This window comes from Bactrocera dorsalis, chromosome 4, assembly GCF_023373825.1.
Source record: "Bactrocera dorsalis isolate Fly_Bdor chromosome 4, ASM2337382v1, whole genome shotgun sequence".
Lineage (NCBI taxonomy): Eukaryota > Metazoa > Arthropoda > Insecta > Diptera > Tephritidae > Bactrocera > Bactrocera dorsalis.
In genome coordinates, this window is record NC_064306.1 from 36617641 (window position 1) to 36633715 (window position 16075).

The 16075-nt window shown below is 35.6% G+C and overlaps 6 protein-coding genes across 6 annotated transcripts; 3 read left to right on the plus strand and 3 right to left on the minus strand.

The window, feature by feature from the left end:
* Positions 1-4462: 4462 nt before the first annotated feature.
* On the minus strand, positions 4463-6459 carry LOC105227233 (translocon-associated protein subunit alpha). The gene is made up of 3 exons (XM_011206475.4): positions 6252-6459; positions 5297-6013; positions 4463-5230 (listed from the first exon to the last, which is right to left on the minus strand). Exons 1-3 carry the CDS (start codon positions 6313-6315, stop codon positions 5136-5138), a joined length of 876 nt encoding a protein of 291 aa, XP_011204777.1. The 5' UTR covers positions 6316-6459; the 3' UTR covers positions 4463-5135.
* A 745-nt stretch (positions 6460-7204) lies between these two features.
* On the plus strand, positions 7205-7685 carry LOC105227232 (40S ribosomal protein S28). The gene is made up of 2 exons (XM_011206473.4): positions 7205-7535; positions 7600-7685. The coding sequence occupies exon 1, from the start codon at positions 7294-7296 to the stop codon at positions 7489-7491; it is 198 nt and encodes a 65-aa protein (XP_011204775.1). The 5' UTR covers positions 7205-7293; the 3' UTR covers positions 7492-7535; positions 7600-7685.
* A 328-nt stretch (positions 7686-8013) lies between these two features.
* LOC105227230 (uncharacterized) lies at positions 8014-9927 on the minus strand. The gene is made up of 5 exons (XM_011206471.4): positions 9399-9927; positions 9210-9314; positions 8794-9152; positions 8236-8517; positions 8014-8180 (listed from the first exon to the last, which is right to left on the minus strand). The coding sequence occupies exons 1-4, from the start codon at positions 9758-9760 to the stop codon at positions 8381-8383; spliced, it is 963 nt and encodes a 320-aa protein (XP_011204773.2). The 5' UTR covers positions 9761-9927; the 3' UTR covers positions 8014-8180; positions 8236-8380.
* Positions 9928-9942: 15 nt separating this feature from the next.
* Positions 9943-11745, plus strand: LOC105227227 (alanyl-tRNA editing protein Aarsd1-B). The gene is made up of 4 exons (XM_011206469.4): positions 9943-10108; positions 10165-10677; positions 10884-11140; positions 11215-11745. The coding sequence occupies exons 1-4, from the start codon at positions 10070-10072 to the stop codon at positions 11669-11671; spliced, it is 1266 nt and encodes a 421-aa protein (XP_011204771.2). The 5' UTR covers positions 9943-10069; the 3' UTR covers positions 11672-11745.
* Positions 11674-12504, minus strand: Cs052 (Uncharacterized protein C19orf52). The gene has a single exon (XM_011206470.4). The coding sequence runs from the start codon at positions 12389-12391 to the stop codon at positions 11816-11818; it is 576 nt and encodes a 191-aa protein (XP_011204772.2). The 5' UTR covers positions 12392-12504; the 3' UTR covers positions 11674-11815.
* A 284-nt stretch (positions 12505-12788) lies between these two features.
* On the plus strand, positions 12789-16052 carry LOC105227226 (uncharacterized). Its single transcript, XM_011206468.4, has 5 exons — positions 12789-13052; positions 13110-13455; positions 13629-13823; positions 13898-15130; positions 15199-16052. Exons 1-5 carry the CDS (start codon positions 12993-12995, stop codon positions 15813-15815), a joined length of 2451 nt encoding a protein of 816 aa, XP_011204770.2. The 5' UTR covers positions 12789-12992; the 3' UTR covers positions 15816-16052.
* The last annotated feature ends 23 nt before the right edge of the window (positions 16053-16075 follow it).

Below are 16075 nucleotides of genomic sequence, written 5' to 3' on the forward strand. Positions count from 1 at the left end.
TGATTGTAATTAGTTTGTTCGAGACGAAGGAAAAAGCAAGCCGCAGTGAATATAAGTCGAAAAGCAAACAGATTACCTTGGTACTGCTCGATCTGCCAGCATGCACCGAGATGTATATAGATTGCATAGGTTCAAAAGCATTCCCATAAATTGAAGAACATTTTTGCTATTCTACAACAACAATTATGCTTACTACTGACGGTCCAGAAGAATCTGAACTGTGTAAGGCATTGGGGAAAGTTTCATCCTTGATTAATGAAACAAATTATTAAACAAATATAAATTGCTAAAGCTAAATCTTAATATTTAATCATATTATGATATACATATGTCTTTTTTCCAGTTCTAGAACAAATTCGATTTCTTAAGACTAGCTCCACAACGCATGCAGAAATATTTTTAAACTCAATTCATTTTTAATTTGTATGTTTGTTGGCCTTCTGGCATATGAAGAACCAACAAGTTGTTGTAGACTCTACTTTTATTTACGTATACAGAAAATACGAGCAAATCCAAACCATTTTCCATATACATACCACATTTGTATATAAATGAGTATGGTTAAGCTTTCAAAAATAAGTATTCATAGATAAAATGTAGCTACTCTTCATATACACACTAGAATCTGTATAGTGCATAAGTGAGCGCTTCTCGTTCAAATCACTCAATCCAAGACTCAACTTGCGCTCTCTAAAGACAAATAATACGCCGACTTCGAGCTTGCGAAGTTCCATTCAGAAGAGCTTAGAAAGGCACAGAGGATAGCTTAAAGCGCAAAACTAAAAGGACAACAATAAGTAATTCACCACATCTCGCAACGGAATTTGAAAATATAAGTAAATGTGAGCTGAAAGCAAAAATCAGTTTTATTTAACAGCGCTGTTAGTCAACATATTTATCGGAACAGCTGTATGTGAAACAGCGTGAGAAATCCACTGTTACTTGGCATAGGCACAAAAGTGGTCAAAATTCTTTACATTTACAGCATCGTATTGTATATGTGCTTATGCTATATTCTTTAATAATCAAAGTCACATTCTGCTGAATTATACGCTAGTTCCAACTTAAGTATGATAATAATCATGTTGAATGCTTCGTTGCCATAACGATAATACTAGTAAAATAAACATTAATACAAATACACAAAAATCCAAAAAAATAGTAAAGATTTTTTCATAATTTTAAAATTCTTCAAAATCTATTTTGTCAGCCTCAAAGCAATCCTTAGTATTCCTTGTTAACAGTTTGGCCGATCGGAAGGGATTCGTAGTTCACCACCCTTCGATAATCGAGGAAAACAGTCAGCAAAAGCTTGATTTTTGACGTGCTTGACGTGGTTTTTCGGCTTCGACTCACCTTTGCCACGATATTCAGCCGATTAATCGTCTGTTTCCGGTCGTAAGCATAGATCTAAGACACATCGCGATTAATAATACGTTTCATGACATCGTGGCAGTCGGAAAGCACTGTTTCACAGACGTTAACGCGACACTGTCTTTCGAAAAAAAGTAGTTATTTTGGAACCAACCATACTTTCACTTTTCTTAGTCCCAAATGATCTTACAATATGGTATCCTGATCCTTCCGATATTCCAACGATAACGATGTCAGTAAGATCTCTGACTATTAATCGTCGATTCTCAAGCACCAATTCCTTTATTTAATTGACGTGTTGATCATAAGTTGACTAATTTGATGTAATTTGATTTCGCCAGAAAATTCAATAAAGTTAAAAAGTCTTACTACTCTTTGTCCACAGTAGTATTCTAGTTTTGGGTTCTTTTTTTGTTTTTGCAATTTTACTTTTTGCCCTAAAACATTTTCTATTTAAACCGTGTGGAAATTATTCGTTTTTCACAAAAACATTATTTTAAAAGCTATATGCGTTAGAGTTATGCATCAAATGCAGTGTATCCATACAGTACACCATGTCGTATGAGCAACGCAGAATGTTTAAATCGCTTGTATGAATGCTCAGTGCGAATACAAGTTTGTACGTTTGATATATGTATAACTTTAACTTCATACAAAATTTAAAGGAATATTTTTATGGAAAAAATGTTAAATATTTTTTGTCGAGCCGAAAATTTTGCATGAGAATATCATATCTTCAAAACTGTAGATTTACTCGCCTAACGCAAAATATCAAAAAATCTCATGTTATATATACGTGCAGGCGAAAACAATTATTAGTTAGGCGCTGTTTAAATTAAAAATAAGATTGATCCTCACTTTAATAACTAAAACTGAAGCTTTAGTGGGCGTTGGCAAAGAGGAAATCATAATTACTAAATAAAGGATACCCTGCTATACATATACATAAGGATATATAGGTCTGTATATTTTAATATAAATATGAGTGTATATCCGTGTGTTTTGGTCACTTTTTACATGGTTGAGCACATTTACGTTTAACGGTAATTACAAATCCATTACCATTTATGGCTTTTTAACAAAACGAGAATGAGAACAGATTATCTTTGTTTACTTGAATATTAGCAGTCGTTTAATGTTCCGATTGGTTACGAGCAGTATGCGAACAATTAACCACGTAATATATATTACGATACAGTCTATTTAAGCCTTTTAATAGTCGATGTAGATGGTTTAAGGTTCTGAGCAATTCAATTCTTTTACAGCTTATGACACCCTTTATACTGTAAAATATTTCTTGAAAACATATCGCTCATTTGCTGCAAGACCGGCATAAGTCAAAAAAATCGATTCTCCAGAAAACGCGTTTAAAGTTTTCAACTGACTACAACCTTACACCTCTTCTCAAGCGGAGCATATAAGAGGTATTCATATGAATTTTTCACTCAACATGAAGTATGATATAACGAACAATTCTGCAGCATTAACTCAAAAATCACGTTTTTTGATTTATGCCGGTCTTGCAGCAAATGAGCGATATGTATATCATAAGTTCAACGAAAATTTGAAAAGGCACTTTGCGATCTCCCATCCTGCTGACCTGAATTGTTCGATATTGGAACTGTGGTATACAGAGGTTATAATCTAATCTCTCCTCCCTTCTTCTTCTCTGGAGCAAATCCTCCTAATCTCTAAATTCTATCGATTCTATCCTTCATAGTTTCCGGAAGGGAGATCAAAGTCGTCTTTACTTACTTAGCTTCCTTTTTTCCAAAAGTATTTGTTTAGAAGTCCGTACGGAGTTTATGGTGTCCCAATGCAATCCATATTATCCTATCTAGGAACCACCTTGTTTACACTTGGGAACAAAAACATTTGTCACAGATTCAAACTCCACATTACCAGCTTTGACCATCTTAAGGAAAAAGATCCGGTAAGATGATATGTCCCAATCGGCGCTGATCTTAGTTTCAATTAGCTAATATTTTGAGATGGCTTGCTGTCTCTTTGCCATACGTAGTCGTTAAGGGAGCTGCAGGCAATGAAAAAATGCAAAGCCCATCGTGTTCTGCAGCGGAATATTCCCGCCTGACCTAAAAGTATATTCTAAACCTCCGAACTGTTGGGATAATTCGGTACTTCAGCCTCAATAACAGCGGAACGCGAACGGGTATGAGCGCCGTTGGTTTCATGCGTTTCACTACTGGATTATGGCAACTCAGACCAGCTCAAGCAACCACCAAAAACTTGGCATTCGGAAAGCCTTTCTTGGACAGAGTGATTTGGAAGAAGTCGGGTGAACGCTTCGCTCTCAGCAAAGTTCACCTTTCAATGGTAGAAGAAGTTCTTACTGAACATTGTCCCATCTGTATTTATGTTGTAAGATTGAATATTTTACCAGTTGTCAGTTTCGTAAGCTGCTTGGAAGAGGATTTCCTCGAGTGTCTTATCTTTGCCAGATCAAGACCAAAACCCCTCGGAACCGAGATTTTGGTCGTCCAGGTGAAATAACGGAAATAGAAATAAAGAATCTAAACAGATTTGAGGTAGGTTCATGGCGCTTCGCCCATACCTATTTTCTGCAGGCTTCAGAAAGAACTGAACATAACGGTCTAAGTGGGATCCCCCGCCATGTTGAGATATCAGCTATCTAATCAAACCCAACCAACCAACTCTATAAATGGATGGTAAATTTCCGATTCACTTTCAACCATACAACTCAAAATACGCATGTGACATGTATAGTTCAAATATACAGTGGAACGGATTGATTTACAGGGAACCAAAAAACGTAAAACACTGGCTCGAAACCAATTTTCGGCCCATAGTCGGTTAGGGTCACAATAATAAATCAAACATTTCCCCCATAAGCACTATTATATGGAGAACGAAAATCGACCCAATTCCCACGACAGCCGGTTCTACGCACCGGAATTGACTCGGATTTTATCCGACTAAGGGCTGTTTTTGCGGCGATCTAACCCCATTTGGATCGGTGAGTACTCTTCAAAGGAAATCGACCCACTCTACTAAACATATTACTTGTACCATATATGTATGTACATAGAAATTAAGACTTTTATAGAAATCGTTTTTTATTGATTTTATTTTTTATTTTATAAATTAGTTTCGTTAATGAACATTTTCTAATTACAAATAGAAAAATCAGACATTAGCAATTCCAATGCACCAAAAACGAAAGCTCATACAATCTTTTTGATACGAAAATGAAGATGGATAAGCAAAAAAAAAAAACATTTAAACAAGTTTGTGTGTCTGTGTTCTAACAAAATCTCTAATACGAAACTATAAGTTGCGAGCTGATCGTAAATGCTGCATGTTTTGTAGAAAATTTTCAACATTAAGTCCACATCATTTTACACAATATGTTGATGGTAACTAATTTGAACTTAATACAAATTTCTCAGCTACATGAAATGTTGTTGGTCGGTATCATTTGACGGCGTTGCAGCACACGCGTTTGGCACGTTTTAAAAAAATATAAAACAAATATAACACCAACACTGCACTGCAACGCACATCAATACAATACCGCTTGTAATGGGAGGAGTTTTAGAGTACTATTCAGACTTAAAAATAACTTGTATTTATCGAAATCTAATAATTCTCAAATGTCGCATATAAAAATAATAGAAACAATGTAAATGAAAAAAATATGATTTTCAAGCGCGTAAGGCGATTATGCGTTTACATTTGAGGTGAATTTGTTGTTTTTACTGTGATGCGACCACAGTCATAGTTTAATCATCACCGCGTTTCACTTTTCGCTGTTTGGGGCTGCTTTGTTTGCCTGGTTTTGGCGATGTTTTTGGTGTCTTTGATTTGGGTGATTGTTCTATAAAAAAAAAAAAACATTAATATTGTTTATGTGACAAACACAAGTAAAAGCTATATAACTTACGCAGCACTCGCAAAGTTTCTTGTGGCAGCCATTCATATTCGATGTTGCTGTCATTGGCGGTACCAGTTTCAATGGTCTTTTTAGCAGCAGCACGCTTCCTCTTGCCAGATGAGCCCAAAAGGTATTGCTGACCAATAACCAACAACAAGACAACAATGCCAGCTAACAGCACATACAAGAAGAAAGTTTCGCCGTCAAGACCTTCATCGACCTCAGAGATCAAAACAGTTTCATTGAAAACAGCTTCAGTGAATTGAGCTCCGGCACCATCACGATAATTCAAGGCAATATTTAAACCGAAAGGACGGCCAGCAAATGTGTCTGATGGCATGAACGAATATGCAACAGTAGCTTCGGAGCCTGGTTTCACTTCACGATTGTATGCAACAGCTGAGAAGTTCTGAATGTGATAGTTGAAATCCATAGGGTAACGGAAAGATGCTTCCACAGTCTCGATAACAAATTCATTTTTGCCTTTATTTGTGAAACCGATAAGGAATTCAACGGGTTTACCACCAGGTAAATCCAATTGTTGACCAGCCGTATATAAAGGTTTTGTGAAAAGCAGATAAGTGTCAGCATAAGGCGACGTGGTCACACTAGCATCAGCATCTTCCTCATTCTCAGCATCATCACCGGTCACGGCACCATCTTCACCTTCTACATCTACGAGGTCATCCTCTGCCGAGCCTTCAGCGAACGCCGCAAATCTATGTGCTATGGAAGGAAAACTTCAATTAATAACACATTAAAACATATTTATGTATCAAGCATGAAATTTTATGCAATATGTTTAATTTTGAAAATTTTAAAACAAAACACCTAAGTGTTGACAAGCCACTCAACAATGCATTTCGTCTAGCAATCGTCTGCTGCCACGTCGATGACTTCCCTCACCGCACAACTCACCAATAAAGTAAATCCAATTTATTCACGATTTTTGAATTATACTTACGGGCATGAAATGTGCAAATTAGTGCTGGCACTACCAGCAATAAAATCAGGAAATTGCTTTTCATTTTTATTGCTTTTATCCCAGAGAAATCCCAATAGAAAATCTAATTCGAACAGTTGCGGCAAACACAGCCAATGAATACGTTTGACAGAAAGAAAATGTTTAACAGCAAAGTGATGAACCTACCGAATAACGACGATCAACACACGAAAAACATCGGACAGCTTTCACTTGTCAAAATGCAAAGTCTCCGCGATTGTTACGTGGAGCTGTACTTAACGAAAGTCTTCAATCAAATTTTGACATTGGAGACATTTTCGGAAGGGTTCCGAAAGATAGTTTTCTTGCTTCAAAATTCCTAGGATGGAAAGAAAAGTATAATATTATTTCATTCAAAAAACAAAAAAAGGTGACCCAAATTGAAATCTGGAAAATGTATATAAATTATAACCAGCCAATCCAAATAACGTGGAAATATTTTAACACTTATTTTTTGCGATTGCACAAAATTCATAAAATCTGTTGAGCGTGAAAATCGTTCACTTTTGGGTGCCTCAATAACAATAGAAAATTAAATTTGATATTTTGGCAGTTATTAATTGGAACTAAACAATTAATAACTAAAATTTTTCGGACAATTTATTTTTTAAAAAAGTTTGGTGCCGAAAATGCTCCCTGCAAAAGTGCCACCAGAAAATTTCGTTAAAATTCATTTTAGTTTCTAAAAGCCCAATTGACAATTTTGAACGAAACTCTTATGTATTTGTGATTTTTAGTCTCTTTTTATGTACATATGTGTATGTATGTTAATTTCCGCGCTACTTCTTTCAAGACATTGTAGTTTCAGTCGCCGTGACTTGCTGGGTACATTTTTAATGTAGTGAAGTAAGCTGCTTTTCGCAACTAGTGCTGCCAAGTCAAGATATTCGTCAAATATTGTCGAAAGTTGACGACATGTCTTTCTTTTGCTTCCGGCTGTCATTTTATGCGGTTGCTGCACGTGAATTTTTTCGCGAAATAAATACAAATTTTATAAAAAACCATGGATAAACCAGTTGTTTGGGCACGCGTCATGAAAGTCTTGGGCCGTACCGGTTCCCAGGGACAGTGTACACAGGTGAAAGTGGAATTCATCGGCGAACAAAACCGTCAAATTATCCGCAACGTTAAGGGACCAGTCCGTGAAGGTGATATTCTTACCCTGCTCGAATCTGAACGTGAAGCTAGAAGACTTCGTTGATTAGTCGGACGTTGGGCGAGAAGCTTGTTTATCCGTTTTGCGTGGTAAGTTTACACGCTGGACATGCTTTAAACGGTATTTAACTTTTTGTTTTGTTTTTAATTGCAGATTTGGTACTACGTGACTTTGATTAATCCAATAGTAATAGCTAACAAGCGGAATAATGAATAAACAAGTTTTTGAATAGTAAAAAAGTAGTTTACTTTCTTAGCTATAGAATTAAGGATAAAATTTATTTGATTAAAAGTGTTTTGTTTACAATTCGAATCGAATACAATGGATTGCGAGAAACAAAAGTATCACAAGTTGCTAACAAGCCATTTAAAATTTAGACGCGATTGTTTCCTTCCTACTGGCAAACCTGCTTTGGGCGCAAACATTTACAGTAACTTAGTCCAACAAGTAAGTACTCATCGAAGTCTTCAGACGGCTCTAAAGCTGCTTTTAATTCCTCAAGTACAAGTAAATCCACCGGATCCAATTGATGACTTAAATATTTCAATTTTACACTAAGCGCGTGCAAATATTTAAATAAATCGTCTACCAGCTCAACAAAATATGATATTGGTTTGTGAAATGTGTCACCTAACATGAACGGAGTTTCCATCGTTAAATCTAAATGACTGTGCAGTGAATTAAAAATGATGCATTGTTGCCGTAGTTTTCTTAAGGAATCTGAAATTCGACAACTGAAAAAACACAGTTGAAAGCTTTAAATATGATTCATAAACTCTCTTTACTTACTTGGATGTACGTAAAAGGTTAAGTTTATCGGAATATTCCCGTAGCAGAATGTCCTCGGTGGGACCAGAATATACTTCTGGATGTTTACAACAGCCTGTTGTACTTATTAAAATCACATAGCGTTGAGACAAAACCCACAAACGGTTTACCATGTCTTTCTGAAAAAGCATTTCCCGTTTGGTAAGGGCCAAGTGCTCCCTAAACAGTTCTTCCAATTTGAGTAGTTGCCGAAGCGTCTCCTCTTCTTTTTGATAATGTATGCGAACATGTATGTCAGTCTCACTAGTCATTATTAAAAAAAAATCGTAAACAATTTTTTAAAAACGTTTGAAAGCAAATGAACAATTAAGGAATGAAGATTGTTGATTTTAATGAACTCGAGCATATGAGGTTATGAGCGTTGCCAGATGTGTTTAAATAATTTATTGTTAAAATTAGTGTACAGTATTTTGCAGCCACAGTGAAAATTTGTTAACATTTTTTTTATAAAGTTCGAATATCGTTTAGTTTAGATATATTCAGTATTTTCTAAATATATTTACGCACTGCATCACTTACATTTGTTAACAAAATTATTAATACATTCTGGGTTTTTAGTGCGCATGCAGGTACAGTTCATCTTTCCAGTTTTCATAAATTCATCAAACTTTTTCTTTGGATCCAGTAAGGCCTTGTAGTCGTCTATTGCATTTGGATCGCCTATGTCAAGCAATTGGGTCCAACTCTTTAAATTGCATAGTACTTTATTGAAGTACTCGAACGCATCGTCGATTAAGTTGCGGTAGTATGATAATGGACGTATTTTGTAATCCCCTAAAATAATTGGACTTTGAACTGACATATCCATTTGAGAGCATACGTTATTTAATTTTCTTATGGAAGTGCGAAGTGTGTCCAAGATAAAGGCCAACCGACAACTAGAACGTAACTAGTGTTAAAAGTACCAATATTATATGGAATTAATCGTAAATTACTTAGAATATTGAATTGCCTTCCGCTTTTTTTGAAATTTGCATTGGGCGACTTTTTCCGCCGGTATGGAGACAATGTCAGGATATGGCTTAACGCAACCGTAATATCTAAAAATATATGTATATATAAATCGATATAATATGGTATGTTTTTTTGTTTTTGGTTGAAACAAATTGTTTAACAAAACTTACTGCGTTAATAGTAAAAACCGTTGAGATAGCTTCCACATATCATCCAACATTTTGCGTTGGAAAGCGATTTCCTTGTCTAACTTATTTGTATAATTGCGAATTTGTTCTTCAATCAAGAGTAATTGCTTGAATACATAATTTTCAAGTCTGTAATCGCAAATCGTATAAAGGGCCTCGCAATGGTCAAAATTGGGTAACATTTTGTTTAAATCCTTCGAACGTTGTTGGGGGTATAGCCAACAGTATTTTTTGTTTTTCACGGTGACCTTCTTATCGACATATGGTTCTGGAAGGCACCAACAGTCCAATTTATTGCATTCGGGTGCTTGAGTTTTAAAAATTTTTCCTTCGTTGCATGCCATTGTAAACGTCTTAATTTATAACGCAAAATAAATATGGTTCTATTTTCATTTTATTTATATTAAATTTTGAAACATATTTTTTAAAAAAATTGAATTTTGTTTGTAAATCTTATAGCTACTATGTTATTTCATTATTATTATTTCAAATCCATACATATTGCAACCGTGTAACCGGTAAAAAAGAAAATATTTTGCTGTCAGCTGTTGCCAACAAGGACGTCTTTGTTCTCACTTTTGTTATTACTATTGCCAATAATTTTTGCATAATTAACCAAAATTAAGACTCGTTTTAAAACGAAGTAATTAAAAATGGTTTTTAAATGCCAGGAGGATAGCTTTTTACAACAAGCAAGTATTTATTCAAATGTAAATACAATGCCTAACGTTAATTTTTTGAAATTTAGTTTACAACTAAAGTTTTGTCTTGTGAAGTCGCCAAGTTGGAATGGATACCAACAGGTGAAACAAGTGCAAGACAATTGGAAGGATATAATGTGATTTGTGAGGATACAATTCTTTTTCCTGAGGGTGGTGGTCAACCTTGCGATTATGGTCAAATTAATGGATACCCAGTACGTTCTGTAGTACGTAAAGGAACAGAAGCAATACATTTCGTTGAAAGTACAAAAGGTTTTGAGGAAGGTGATGTAGTGAAACAGTCCCTTGACTGGAAACGACGGTTGGATCATATGCAGCAGCATTCTGGTCAACATTTGATAACAGCGTTATTTGACAGCGAATTTAAATATGACACCACGTCTTGGTGGTTAGGAACGGACACGTCATATATAGAGCTAGGTACCACACATCTAATTACTCGTGAGTCATTAGATTTAATAGAGAAAAAGGCCAACGAACTAATTCGTGAGGGACGAGAGGTCAGTGTACAGTTAGTGGATCCAGAAATTGCTAAAGAGGTAATTTAGTATTTGAAATATACATATGTATTACCAAGTGTCAAGTGTTTAGTTAACTTATATTCGAAACGTGTGAAATTAGATATTTAAACCGCTTAAGGATAGTATATAATTTTTTTATGTTAAATTATTTTGTTCATATTATTTCGAGCTCATTATTCCTTTTTATATCTTACCACAATAACTAAAAATTCTGGAATCTGAAGTTTCAAGACGCTCGTGCTCCGCGGGGACTACCTAAAGATCATGTTGGATTGGCGCGTGTTGTGCGCATTGAAGGCATCGAGAGTAATATGTGCTGTGGTACACATGTAAGCAACTTATCGCAGCTACAGTGCATCAAATTATTGTACGCTGAAAAAGTTAAAAGTGCAATCAATGTTCATTTTGTGGTGGGAGAACGTGTACTTCGGAAGCTCGGAGAGATCTTTCAACGAGAGCAGCAAATGAATTTAGCGCTAAAGTAAATATTAATATTTATTTTTAAATGAAAACTTCAATTATAGTTAATAATTATATATTATTTCATGTATCCAGAGGTGGGCCTACACAACATTTGGAATTGATACAGAAATTGCAGTTGAATTTAAAATCATCTTTAAAAGCATTTCAAAAGTTGTTAAAAGATGTTGCAATTTCCGAAGCTGAAAGGTTGGAAAATACTCCACAGCCTTATCCGAAGTATTACTGCCTCCATCGCAAAGATGGTATAGAACCAGATTTCATTAACACATTTTTACGAAATGCACCTGAAGGTATATTTTACTTCCTCACTGTTTCGGAAAACTCAACAAATAATGGTAAAGGTCTCATGGTATTGAGAGGTAATGAAGAAGAAGTAAAGAAATTTGGTGAAGTCTTTATGGAACTTTTACAAGGCAAAGGAAATGGACGTGAATCAAACTTTCAAGGCAAATTCAACAATGGAAGCAAGATACCTGAGTGTAATGCTATACTAGAAAAACATTTTAACGGCGATAAAAGTAAAAATTAAGATTTTTCGCAACAAAGTTGTTCTGACTTTATTTTGATTGGTAAAATAAAGCTGTTGTTTAATTTACAAGAAGATTAACATTTTGTACACTTTATATTTTTGGTCAAAATAATAGAAGTCAATAATCCTTAACACTAGTCGTAACTACAAATAATTAATATCGAAATTATGCATTTTCCACTCAAGTCGCCAGTAGTAATCCCAAAAGCCAATATCTACTATATGTTTCCAAAAGTTTGTATAATCTACTTGTGTATACTTGCATATAGCCGGATAAGTGCAATCTTCCTTATCGTACAAATCCCTCCATAAAATCGTACAGATACCAAGTGAAAATGTGCGAAGTTTGTTTTCATTGATGGCTATTTCCAGTTCACGGAGGTATGCTTCTGACACCGGGTTGTGTAATGATTTAGCCACCATTGACATTTGATTACTCCAACCACGTAATGAATGCATAAATGCTTCTTCATCTGGGTTGTGTTTGGCACATTGATATAAACCATATCCCGTAGCAGCATATACAAGCGCCCTTCGCGGTTTGGTGCGCGCACTTTTCACAACATCGACAGCCACATCCGTATAGTCGCTGGCAAGACCACGCCAATATTGTGCCCACTTTTCAACTACAGTACCCTTAAACCGTTCGGGCAAAGTGAACTTATCACTTATACGTGTACGTATATTGGCAAAGCGATTACTAAGCGAGAATATACGCATTTTTTTAATTAGTTTAATAAAAGAAGTGTTAGTTTAAATATTTTTTCATTTTTTTTTTGACGTAACAGCTGATGCGTTTTAGGTTAGCGGAGAATTGAAACTGGGAATAACTTATCGATAACAAGTCGGAACATATTTGATGAGAAAACTATTTAAATGAAATATATACATTTTATTTATTATTAATTCGTAATTTTTGTAAAAAATGTGAAGATAAAATATTCAAATTATTTGTTGCATTATTCTATGTTTATATTATTGGAACGCGTACTATATACATAGGCACTACCAATTCTGAATACTAAGGCAAAACAATTATTTTTTTTTTGAAGTGATGTTTGCAATTTTTTTTTACATTTAATGACCGCCTTTCCTTTGTCTGGTTAGCAACTATCTGTCAGTTAAGTTATGATTAATTTAACCAAGACTCTTTCTTTTTGGTTGGAAAACGGCCCTTATAAAACAATTTTTTTTTTTAAGGAAATGGCAACCTTCTTTTCAATCAGCTGACTTGCGCCTTCACATCCGTTTTTGGTATGTGATCAGTTGTTTTCAAGAAAATAAGGATATTGCTTTGAAATTCTATAAATAAGTTATAAAAATGCCAACTCGTCCACATAAAAGAAAGGCACAAACAAAAGAGGCTAAAAATACAACACAAGTAAGATATCATACGAATAATTGTCAGTTAATTTAATACTTGCTTTTGCTATTGAAGGATGATGATTGTACTAATGCTAATAAATCACAAATCACTCAACCAAATAAGTCAAGGAATGTAGCTGTTGACCCTTTAGATAGAATGTTACTTCATAACTCCGAGGAGTTAAAATTACTTCAAAAGCATTGCTTATTTCCTGCCTTCAATGTGGGGAGACATCCAGTTGAGAGCGCTAACGAATTTCGTTTGTATCCAAGTTTCAATGTTTCCATGCCATGTCCAATTTATATCGCTAGCAGCCATTACGAAAATGTGGATATATGCCATCGACGCACAATGGCAAGAGAGATATATCGCAAACGTTTGCACACATCACGGACACGTTACCAAACAGTTCAAAAAGGTGAGATTTGTTTGAACACGCTATATTAAGCATGCAACGAAGTTTGTAATACCCAAAAGGAAATGTCGGATACAATATAAAATGTGTAGAAATTAACAGTGTGAAGTTTCGTTGCAAACGCAGTTCGAGTTTTCTTGTCTTGCATAATCTATTTATACAAATTTTAATTGCAGTTAAAAAGTTCAAAACTAACTCCAAGGAAGATCTTTATCATAATTCGTTGTTTGAATTGGCCAAGCGTTTGGAATGTGATCCTGATCCGTACTTTCACGGCAGTTACGATTATTACTACACTGGAGGAAATCTTTGTATACTGGGAGATGGACAACATGTGCTGCATGTAGATGGGAAAAACCTGGACAGCTTACGTAAGTTGTGTTTTCTATTAATTTAAAAATAGTATTTTTCTTTATAAATATAAATTTTATATGCTTCCTTTCAGATTTGGGTGTGTTTCCCAAGATGAGGAGTTTTACTAGCAGCTTTCTCGATCCTATCAGTTCCGAACAATTAGATAGTGAAGTCTTTGAGTTACGTTCTATACAAAATTTGCGTGCCGATTCCTCGATGTCCTTTGCTTTGCGACAACGCAATCGCATCAATTTATATAGTATTCCTTCCACGGGGAAAATGAAACCGCTCACACTATTCAGGTCAACTTCTACGCCATTTATTAGTTTCGCGCAGTCACCTACCGACATGAATACTTTTATTCTGACCACAATGAAGCAAAGTGTGCGAGTGTATGACGTGAATTCACGAATACCGACACTCACCGCCACACACGACATTTGCAGCAAAGATGATGCTATGCGTATAAGTTGGAATATGGTACGGCCATGGCAGGGCCAAACATTTTTATATGCAAACGAAAAGAAATTTTTAGTAATCGATACGCGTACCACACCGGAGCAGTGGTTAAAGAGTTGTAGCTGTGATGAAACGTCCACGTATGATTGCGATTTGATATCAACGATTGCCAAAAGTGAATTTCGCGATTTGGCATACGTGGCCACCAACCATAAATTACATTGCTTAGATTTGCGCTACTTGGGTGGCAATATGGAATCAGGCTCCACCGCAGTTTGTCGCTGGACGCATCAGTTAGAATATGCACCTGCTTTTATGGAGACGTATCAGCTGGGCGGTGTAGAGCTGATAGCACTTAGTAGCGCCTTAGCAGATGACATGTGTATTTGTGAACTCACGCGTGAGCATGCGGCGCAAATGGTCGAGGATGAACGAAAAATGGCCGATAAATCACCGGGCAAAGGTCAAATAAGAAAAAGTGTTTACAAATCTTACTGCCTGCCATATCAACCACCAACATTACAGGACGCTTACCACCAGGCGCGTTCTGTCGGTAAATGTTTGCAACCTGACGCCGACTTACCAACACGTATATCGCGTTGCAGCACGGGCTTGGCTTTCTACGATACCGCAACTTTTGCAGAATGTATTGGTGAAGAAGATTGTGACACGTTTACATTACTGCTTCGATCAAATTCGATTGGTGATGTGTTTGCGCACCGCTTAATTGAGCGGGATACAGTAGAGCTTGATACTTCCATAAAGTCCGCAGCTGAGGTAGAAAATACAATGTGTGAATATGCCAAGCGTGTTTGTGAGTTGACGCAGCCAAGACTGAATTGCACAGAAGTGATTAATTTAGCAGGTATAATTACACGAAATCAAATAAAATTTTTTCATAAAATCTGTACTGTATTATATCTGCCATTACAGCTATGCGTAAGGTGTTTCGCTGCAACGCTTTGAGCATTCCACTCAACCTCGAAGAGGATGATAAGACCAAAGCAGATATAACACCGGTCCGAAAACGTGGCTTGGGACGCTGGCAAAAGCCCATACAAACACTACATTCCTACAAAGATGCTTTAGTCCAAGACATACTCGCCATTTGGGATATTGATTACGAGGATGATAAAAAGGCTGTATCTTTCGCGCATATCAAAAAGGGTTTGGGCGTTAAACCTGATCCAGCGAGTCTTGTTAGCGACTGGCTAAATGAAAATATTAAAGAAGAAAAACCGAAATTACAACAACAAGAGTCCATGAATTCGATCAGTAAATTGCAGAGCACGCTGTTAGAAACTTCCGCTATGGCAGTGGTACATGAAACTATTAAAATGGAGACCATCACTGATAGCGAGTACACTTTGAATGCTCTAAATGCGTCATTTGTAAGTGAGTTTATGCCGCAACATCAATCAACTCAAGTCACTGAGGCGATCATAAATATGCCTGGTTCGCCGACTGAACAGGAAGAGTTCATATCACTCAAGCCGAAACCGAAAGAAAAACCAGTTAAAAAGAAGTCAAAATATGTTAAAGGATTTTGATGAATCGCTTGAACAGAAAATAAACATACATATATGTATATGTATGTGCGAGTATTGGTAACCTAATTTAAGATATTTAAAGTTTTTTATACTGCATTTTTGTAAATTATTGAAAATGTAACTTCGATATAGTTAATTTAGTCGATCTGCTATAATTAATTTAAGTGAAAATTAGAAAATGTCATTCTCGAATGCTCAACAACTTTTTATTTTAGATTTATTTTAATAAAATATAAATATATCAATAATTAAAAAAAAAA